This window comes from Lutjanus erythropterus, chromosome 9, assembly GCF_056507025.1.
Source record: "Lutjanus erythropterus isolate fLutEry1 chromosome 9, fLutEry1.hap2, whole genome shotgun sequence".
Taxonomy (NCBI): Eukaryota; Metazoa; Chordata; class Actinopteri; order Lutjaniformes; family Lutjanidae; genus Lutjanus; species Lutjanus erythropterus.
The window spans coordinates 30,877,501-30,887,710 of NC_139325.1; the positions used below are offsets into that span (position 1 = coordinate 30,877,501).

At 37.0% G+C, this 10,210-nt stretch overlaps 1 protein-coding gene across 1 annotated transcript; it reads left to right on the forward strand.

The window, feature by feature from the left end:
• The first annotated feature begins 177 nt into the window (after positions 1-177).
• yrdc (yrdC N(6)-threonylcarbamoyltransferase domain containing) lies at positions 178-6,785 on the forward strand. The gene is made up of 6 exons (XM_084727086.1): positions 178-438; positions 2,490-2,685; positions 4,403-4,517; positions 4,620-4,739; positions 4,926-5,056; positions 6,419-6,785. The coding sequence occupies exons 1-6, from the start codon at positions 261-263 to the stop codon at positions 6,486-6,488; spliced, it is 810 nt and encodes a 269-aa protein (XP_084583212.1). The 5' UTR covers positions 178-260; the 3' UTR covers positions 6,489-6,785.
• Positions 6,786-10,210: the final 3,425 nt, after the last annotated feature.

A 10,210-nucleotide genomic window follows, 5' to 3' on the forward strand; every position in this document is an offset into this window, starting at 1 on the left:
AACATTTGCTCAGATCATAAAAAATATCTATGTACCTATTATATGTATCATTTTTGTTATGAATCTATGAACTCATTAAAACCAAACAGCATACAGCCCGCCCCCCCACTGGACATGTGGAACAAGGTGCTGCTGGCCCTTTAAGAAAGTTGTCGTCATTGTTTGTGGGCGTAACCCGGAAAGCGTTCAGTTATTTCATCAGGTAGCAACATGCTCCCAGCTGTGAGATGACAGATCGGCGGCTTTAGCTCTTTATTTTTATGAAGTCTGTGCGTAACATCGCTGTTGATTTGTTTTCATCCAGAGCAGCTCACAGTCACAGTTCAGCCGCAGCTCGTCGACTCGGAGCAGAAATGTGTAAAGAGCTGAAGACCAAAGTGCTGCGTTTACTGCCGCCGACCTCCAACGGGCCGTCTGTGCATCAGGAGGGCCACACAGGTCAGTTAGCTCTGTCGGTCTCGGTGCACGTGGGTCCCTGTTCGCTGTCGATCTGAGAATAAGTGAGTTACTTTGATCGATTTTAGCTGCTGAAGAAAGATTTGGATTAGATGTTTGTCACTAAGTAACGTAAATATTACAGCGTGTTACATCAGATTCCTGTTTTTCCTGTCATGGAGACTCGGACCTGCCCACAACTATCAAGAACTTAAGCATAGTCCATTTATTTTGGACAGTAAGCAACAAAACAAACAGGATATCAGGACATCAAAGCTTCATTTTATAATATCATCAAGTTTCCATGACGTCAGCTTTCAGATATCAAACAGCCTAATTTCGTTACTTAACAAGAAATTCAATGTTAAAAGGTAAAATGAACATAAAATACTAATTTTCAACCAACAGGACTACTTCCAGTGTTATTTATATAAAAGTATGATGAACTATGGATGAAGAACGGTTCCTTACAGTTTTACATCACTGATGTATTTATGTGTAAAGTTTTAATATAGCTACATCAAGTCTACAGTAGGGTAGTATCACCTGTGTCAGGGATCAACTGAAGGGGTTTAATCTCACAATAATGACCTGCTGACTGTACATTATTAAAATATTAATTCATTCAATTATTTTATGGATTTAAAATCGTCTTATTGCTCCTCCAGAAAGAACAATAAAATAAACTAAAATATTAACTCCGACCTTCAATTGGCATGAGGCTGAGTAGATAATAACTGAATTTTCATTTTTGGGTGAACTATCCCTTTAGAGCTGCTGCAAAGAACTTTCATATGTTGACTTTGGACCTTTTTTGGACAAAAGCAGTAGTATTTCCTCCACAATAACCACAGAATATAACATCAGAAATAAAATTATCTGGATAAAAATGTGTGGGGTGTCCTGATATACTGATGTTTTAAAACTGAAACATTGATACTATGTTACTAAAACACAAATGGTAATATTGTTAGGACTTGTTTATCTTTCGTTTATCAGTTTCTCTTTTTTCCTTTTGATTATCTTTTAAATCTAATTGTAGTTTTTGGACACTTTGGTCCAGTTATGGTTACAGACTCTCTCTAAACCTCCCTACACTCGTATTTTGAGTGTAATTTATTTGCCAAAAAGATAAAATGAACAATAAACAAAGTTAAAGATGAATTTTACTAATACCATGTTTCAAATTTTCTATCACAGTAATATTATCGTGTATGCTTTTGGCCACAATAATCATGTAGTGAAAATCTGACATCATTACAGCCCTACTTCGAGTAGACAGTTTGGTAGGATAAAATATCACTATTTCTTATATTTCTTCATCATATGTTTGCATGCAAAACCTTATTCTGCAAAATAAATACTGGAGCAAAGAAACGCAGGGTAAGTGTTAGATAAGTGTAGTTGAGGTGAAATCCAGATCCACATCTAGCCACAGTTTTCTGACATAAACACACCTGACATCGCAGCAATATGTCAAACACTACACAGAGTTACCTTTTCATCAGTTTTTACCATATGTAGGGTTTTTTTGTTGGTGTGAAAAATGCAGTAACAGCTTTGTAGACGCCACTCCCATTCAGTTGATCTGTGCTTGATAGAAGTCTCTGATCATATGGTACTTACCTTGTTTTTAAGTGTGCTAATCAGCTGCTGTAGATTCTTGTGAAGCGTATAAACTGGCCATACAAGTATCGGTTTGCTGTGGCCGTCCATGTTTTCCCAAACAGATGCACTGGGACGTATTTAGATTGGAAGTCGGGAATACTGACTCAGAGCTATTGACTTGAAATGGATTGCTGCATAGGACACAAAACAGTGGAGTGCTCCTTTATATTCAGTTATAGCACAACACATGTAATCAGTTACCGTCAGCCTCTTCCAGTTTCATCTTTAGTCCTTCAGTACCCATAATCTATTTAGAATATGCAACTTTCCTGTTTGTTATAGTTTTATTGAGAATGCTGTATGTATGTTTTTTACCCTCATGTGCATCTTGCACTGCTGATGATTACGATGCCTCATTTACCCTCCTTGTTGTTTCTGAACTGCAGATGGTGCTGAAATCCTGAGCTGCACGGTGAAAGCTCTAAAGGAGGGTCACGTGGTCGCTGTGCCCACAGACACCATCTACGGTCTGGCATGTCTCGCCCAGAACTCTGCAGCCATCAGACAAACCTACGACATCAAAGGACGAAATGGACAGAAACCGCTGGCCATCTGTGTGGGAGAAATTCAAGATATCTATAAGTAAGTGTTTGTACAGACTGCTCCGTTTCCACATCTATTTTTTGTAGATGGTGAACATGATGCACTGATAGTTCTAACAGTTTTAAGGCAGATTTTTCTTTCTTTTCCTGCAATTGAAAATATCGGTGGTAACTGTTGTGTTCAATCCCTCAGAAGTGTGATGGTTTCCCTGTAGATCTACCTTATTATTATACAGTTCTGGGAGAAGTATTCAGATCTTTACTTAAGTAAAAGTACCAATACCTCACTTTAAAAATAGTGTCCTGCATTGCGAAATGTTACTTCTGTAAAAGTATGCAAGTATAATCAGGAAAGTACACTTAGTGTTAAATGTAAAATTATTCAATGCAGAAAAATGCCCCATATGATTGTTATACTATTATATATTAATTCATTATGGCTCATGCATGAATGTGAAAGTAGGATTTTACTGTTGTAGTTGGTTGAAGTGAAGCTAATGTTTTACTATTTTCTGTGGGACTGCAACCAATGATTTTCATTATGGATTAATCTGCTGATTTTCTCCCTCTTCTGACTGTTGGGTTTATTGAAATTCTGAAAATATTGACAAAATGCCATCGCCGTTACTCAGAGCCCAAAGCAACGCCTTCACAATGCTTTGTTTTGTTCAACCAATTGTAAAAAACATCTAAATGACTACTAACATTTAAATTATGAAGAGGAAAAGCAATCGAATAAGCAAATATTCATATTTTGTGAAACTGGAACCATGAAATGTTTTTGTATAAAAAATGTCAGAGTAGTTGTGCATGAATTAACTTATCGTTTAAATGGCTAATTTCATATTTTATAATAATATAGTTTATAAAGTATCTAGTAACTAAAGCTGTGTCATGAAAAGTAAAGTACAAGTACCTCAAATTTGTACTTAAAGGTAACTTCAGCATTTTTCAACCTGTGTGTTTTTGCCACTTTATCGCTCTGTTCAAAGCCACCAGACTCCACTGACACATACCCGTCTGGTCTACCGCTGCCTTGATCAGGTAGTTTATTTGTATTATTCTGTGACTTTTAGTGTTTTTAAAAGGTTAAAAATAATCAACGCAGCAGTTTTTGTCAGTGGAGTCTGGTTGCTTTGAACAGAGTGATATATAGTGTCTGTTTATGCTTAAACAAAATGTATCTAACTATTTAAAAAGGGTCAGACACGTAGAATAACAATCTGAGCCTGTTGGTGGCAAAAACAAGCACTTTTAGAGGTGATACTTTGACGCTGTGCCCAGTGGGATTACTTTGCAGCTCAGTTTGGCTTCTGCTGGCTGCAGCACTTGGGTACAAAAACATAGGAAAAAAGGGTCCAGGCTGAAAAATATCAAAGTTACCCTTTCAGTTCAGTACTTCAGTAAATGGTCTTGGTTCAATCCACCTCTGCAAATATATTAGTCATGCACAGAGGAGACACATGCAGAAGAGGCAGAGATACCATCTTCACACTGCCGAGACACATTTTACATTTTGAGTGACAGGCGCACCTGCTGTCACAGAAACACCACAGTATTTATTGATTTATTAGGTAACTATTTTAAATGAAGTCATTTATAAGTAAATCATGAAATATTGCAGAGAAGATGAGGCAGACGACCAAATGATGACATCCTGGATTAAATCACAGAGTTGCAATGTTGAACTCTGCAATGCTATCTAAACTTTAACTTCCCAGATGCTCAAAATAAATTTGTTTTGTTTCCATGAACAGGTACTGTAAGGTGCCAGTGAAGGAATCGCTGTTAGGTGATCTATTGCCTGGTCCCGTCACTCTGGTGCTTGAAAGATCTGAAGTCCTGAACACAGATCTCAACCCCTTCACTTCAGTAAGTCCATTTCTTTAACCAGCTACGACTGAAAATAAAACCTCGAACAAATGGTTTATTAATGTCAGTCATCTGTTGTTTACACGTCTGTGCGCCCCTCAGCTTGTAGGCGTGCGTATCCCAGACCATCCCTTTATGAGACGCCTCTGCCAGATGTGCGGGGAACCTCTTGCACTTACCAGCGCCAACATCAGCTCACAGACCAGCACGGTGGCAGTACATGTAAGTGAAAAATAATGCATAATAAGCTGAGAGATGCTTTTATCAGAGTCTCACATTAATTATTCATTTTCAGTACGTTTTCCAGCATCTTATTAACACAGTGTTTCTCTTTGTTTTACCTCTTTGTTATTCAAGTTTACAGAATTGCCCTTTAACCTTTAATGCTGCTGTGTTCTTCCTCGAAAGGAGTTTCAGGAGCTCTGGCCCAAACTAGCAGTGGTGGTGGACGGAGGACCAATAGGAGACCAGAGCCGCCTCGGATCAACGGTGGTTGACCTATCAGTGATTGGCAAATATCGTATCATCAGACCTGGCTGGTGAGTTCATGCTTTACTGGGACCCAGTTAGGCTGCATTTCTCCAGTTTTATATGCCCTTCTTTAAAAATCTACAAATTAAATAATACGTTCAAATTATATCTACGAAATTATGTACAGGAGAAACTACTTCTTAGGAAAAGAAACATTTTTAAAATGCTTTTTAAATGGGTATTATCATGTTTAAAGTCAATGTATTAAAGGTCATTTTATGCTACCATGCAACTTAATAGCCCCACACTCAACCCCGACAGAGTGGGTGATGGTTCAGATGTCAGTAATAAATAAATATTGATCAGACCGCTCTGGAAATAGTGTATGAGACTGATGCTGAAGTTTGTCATCTGATATGTAACACTGAACAAACTACGTCACTTCACAGCATCAGAATAATGACGTCTACATTTCCAAACACATTTCAAAATGAATTGTGGGTGGTGGTGAAACAGCTAAAAAAAGTATTAAATCGTGAGAAAAATACTGTGCTATTTCTTTCAAAGTCACAGTTTTATTAACAACTGACACCACTCATATTTTATGTTTTCCTGTTAGTATGAAATGGTAAAGTATGTTGATAATCTTATATGACGATTACGTATTACAGTTAGTGTGTTATGTAGTGTGGATTTGTGACACAAATGTTGGCTCGCGATACATATTTTAAAGGCAAAGTTGAACTCTGACCCAAGTTGCACTGAAATGCAGGAAGCAATCTTAAAAGGATAGTTCACATTTCTTTTAAGTGAGGTTGTATGAAGGATCGTCAGTGTATTACCTGTAGTAGATGGCTGTCAGCTCACTCCCAGTTTGGAGAAGCAGCAGGAGTACCGTGAAGGAAGCTAAGCAATGATCTGCCGTGGACCTTAAAATCTTAAGTCAAATCGAATCGTGGATTTGGACAATCAACCCCTGCTGACTATCTCATACAATCCCATTTCAAAAAAATCTTTCCCTTAACATTCAGTAGCCATACCAGCTACAAATTAAGTAAAATGGAAACAGAAAATATACACAAGACTTAAGTGTAATGAGACCAAAATCAAACATAGGCTAGTTTCTTAGAAAGATCCACTAGCATCAAGCACCTGCCAGTGTTTTTTGTTTGTCTGTGCTGAAGCAACTGTGTCATCACAGTTCAGTCCACCCCAGGGAGGATGAGCCTCCTGCAGCACCTGCTCTGATTAGAAATCTCCTGGAAACTAGTAAACAAATGTAATCAAGCGTGTGCACACAGAATATGTAAATACTCTGACCACAGGAAGTAGTCAGGGGCATTTCTGCATTAAAACATTTAAAACTCCCACGTTTACTCTGAAGAGGCCTTCATGCATTAAACGAGAAATGACTGTAATTCTCGTTTCAGTGCCCTGTCTTCTACGGTTGATGTGCTGGAGCACAAATACGGGCTGTCAGAGGACTTGGGGGAACAATGACCTTTGAACTCTGCACACTCTGCAACACACGCTGAGACGCACAACCAGCTTTGACCCGCGGCTTCTTCAGAAAACATGAATCTTTTTCCTCTTTACATAGAAGAACACGTCTTTCCTGGGAAAGGCAAGAACTCAGGAAAAACTCGAGCAATAACCCGCTCATGGTCGATATTGTTCTTTTAGCTGCTCTGAGGTCTGGAATAACTTTTTCTATTGATGACCATATTTTCTGCCTTACAATGTGTCTTCTATTATGGGATTATGTGGGATTTTAAATGTTTTCTGCCATTTGTTCGGATAGATTTTATTAGTATAGTATAGTATAGTATAGATTTTTTTTTGTTGGGAAAAAATTAAACTATATATCTTCTTGTAATGTCAAAGCATCATGTCTTAACTGAAAATACAGTGTTTTGAGTTTTTATTATTTTGACATGTATACTGTTATTTTATGGCTGGAGTAATTACATGTGGTTCAGTGAATTGCATTGACTATATGTCAAATCTTGACCTTTTATTTAACTATAAATCCCCTGTATTTATTTTATTCACATGTTAGCTTAATGGTGTGCTTGCACTACATTTGACCTTTCTTAAGACCCGCCCCTTTTGGAACCATTGGCCAACTTTCTCCTTTTTTGTTTCTTGTACTTAGATATACTATCTGTGTGGCTCGTCAGAGACGGTTTAGAAGGGAGACGGTACACTGTAGAAAATTTCCTGTGTCTGTGTCACGTGGGTTTGCCACTGCCCTGGACGCTGAGTCTATTAAAAAAAACAAAAAACAATAGAATCAGTAAACTTGAGCATATGACAGATTAGTTTGCTCTATAGTCACTGAAGTAAATCTCCTGACACTAGAATTGTATTTTTCAGACAAATCAGGAGGTCTTTGTCTCATGAACACACTCCTGTGAGATTTGACAACATACTCACAATATCTGGTGGCAGTGATATGCTCTATAATATTTAAAATTTTGTAAGTTTGAAATTAGCTTAATATATTTAGAAATTTAATATAATTTTTTTGTAAGTAATCAGAATTGATGCAACAAAGCCATGGGGTTTTAAGTACACATTATTCTTAATTTATCTGACGTAGTTAAACAATTGTTACATGATACTTGGTCACCAGTCACATTAACACCAAAATGTGTCTTATATCTCGTTGCCGGTACAGTTAATCTCATGTGTCGATCAGAGCTGTGATTAAAGGTTTGTGTGGGCTGCAAAGCATTTCCAGATAGTAGATTCGGCTGTAGCATTATTTAGGAATTTGGGAATGGTTGCTCTGTGAAAATATTAAGCAAGCAGATTAAAACAAGTGGCAAAATAGGGCAAACATTAAATTTGCACTGCATCTGCTTTCATCCAAACTCAGGATGTTCACAACACTTTAAACCAGCATCTTTGGACTCTATGTTGAAAAGATGCTGTTGGGGGACTTGCAAAAGCGACATAGTCACATCTTAAGTTAACTAATGTCAGCTAACTAGCAAGTTAATCTATGACGTGAGTACATGTGTTGTTTTAACCGGTTCTTTAAAATGTGGTTTTCTTTTCAACATAGACGAGCTGAGCACACAGCATATCAAAGTACAGGAAACAAAACAGAAAGGGTCAATTAGTCACTTGCCGCTGTAACAGTTTTGTGTTGTAGCTTAAACTACATTACATTTACAAGATCAGAAATACTGTAATATTTCAGTTGTATTGACACAGTATAAAATTCATCTGCCCACTTGCATTTAAAAAAAAAAACTGGAGCATGTTTGAACTTCTCTTTGCCTGATGTAAACTTGTTTTGATGGAATGTACAACCTTGGCACAGCCACAATAAAAGTTTTTTTTTTTTCTGTACACAGTCTCATTCATGCGTAAGAAGCTATATGAGGCTTACCTCTGTCTTCATTTTTAGGTGTCTGGATTTTACTCATGATTGATTCTTAATGGAGTGTGAAATCAAGAGTCAGATCATAAATGTTAGGGGGAAAAAAAAGAATCCACTCAGACGCACCCTTCACACTCAAAGATACATCAGAGAGCAATTTTCTATTCTCAAAAATGGCTTTCTAAATGTACCTTTTTCTTTAACAGACAGCAGGATTTCATCAAGTCTAAATCACACAAATCCATTTAGCAGAGTGCCTCAGTCAGTGGTACAGTTTTATACAGCCACTCCAAAACAATGAGCCCCGAGCTTAAGACTAAAATACTGATTCTGTCGTTTTGTGCTTCAATAAAAGAAGATTGTTTGCTCACCAGGGTTTGGTAGTAATGGATTACATGTAATCTTGACCAGGTCAGAAAAATAACCAAGGATCAGTCAAGGGTAATAATTACATTTCTGATTACATATTAAAAATATGGCAATTTTAAAATTATAACACTTTTTTTCATCATAAATATTCTTTTTTTTTCTTTTTAAATATCTTAAAACATTTTCAATGCATTTTTGCTTGTGGTCCTTTTTTGTGGAGCACTTTTCCATGAAACCTCATATGTGAATACTATTTATGGGACTCTGTGTTTTGAGATTGTGACCACTTTTTCATTAGAAACCATATTTTCAATATTTGATTTTTGTAGTAATCCAAGTATAATCCCAAAGAAATAAAATTAGTCTAATTACAAAAATTGTCACCTAATTTGCACTCAGTAACTGACTACATTTTAAAGTAATCTGGCCCAACCCTTGTGCCCACAATGGCTTTTTTCCATAAAGAGAATAACACTAAAGATTAAGATTATCAGGTGGGTCTGACAATATTAGAGTTAAATTTAAGGTTTAAAAAACAAAGTCAGAATTTTGCTAAACTTTTCCTGACACTGAACTCCTTTGTTGTTTAGCACAGTGGAGAAGAGCATTGCTTACCTGCATCCTCTGAATATATAAATACTTGACAAGCATTTTATTTTACTTACCAACGATTATACATTTCTTGATGTTTCTCCAAGAGGGTTGTCACCGATGCAGCTTCTGAAATGATATAAAACTTGATTAAAGTATTATTTGAAATAAGACTCTTAAAACAATTGTTTGACATATTGGCAAATAAACTTTTTCACTTCCTTACCGAGTGTTAGATGATTGACATGACCATTAGGTCATAAAACGGTGGTTTTCTGTTTGGCAAGGCCGTCTGACAGCAAGTTAAGTGGTGAAAATACTCTTGAACTACTACTGACTTTTTTTAGGTGGACCTTTTTTTAAGTAAGTGAAACACATTTTGCTGCTGACCCTGTCCACAGCAGTTCATTGCGTAGCTTCCATGCTGGTACTCCTCTCTGCTTTTCCCAACTGGAAGCGTGTTGAACACAAGTCAAAATACTCAACTGTTCTTTTTAATTTCATTAGAGTTGTGCTGGAGATGTGGGATTTTTGTATGATAGCTGCAAGCAACTTCATTCAACTTTTCACTTGCACGCTCAACCTCCACGTTCTGCTTTTAAAACAACGCGTCACCATTTTAACAAGGGGTGATGGGAAGATCAACAGTAGTGTCTCATTCTGTTGAGGAGCCTCTTGTAGATGAAAGGAAGCCGATAAAAAAAAGTGTCTCTCTATTGTAATAAATTCTATTATTCAACTGCAGAGAGGAAAATGAGGCCTTTAGATGGTGACACATAGTATTTATGAATATCACAAGCAGGAGTTTGTTTGAGGAAATTGTTCAGTAAGTTGCGAAGTGAAGTCCGGGCTGTCAATGTAAAACAGAACA

Coding starts and splice junctions, on each gene's coding strand:
- yrdc (XM_084727086.1), top strand. CDS start 261: ATGAAGTCTGTGCGTAACATCGCTGTTGATTTGTTTTCATCCAGAGCA. Junction 439..2,489: donor GCATCAGGAGGGCCACACAG/GTCAGTTAGCTC, acceptor TCTGAACTGCAG/ATGGTGCTGAAATCCTGAGC. Junction 4,740..4,925: donor CCAGCACGGTGGCAGTACAT/GTAAGTGAAAAA, acceptor CTTCCTCGAAAG/GAGTTTCAGGAGCTCTGGCC.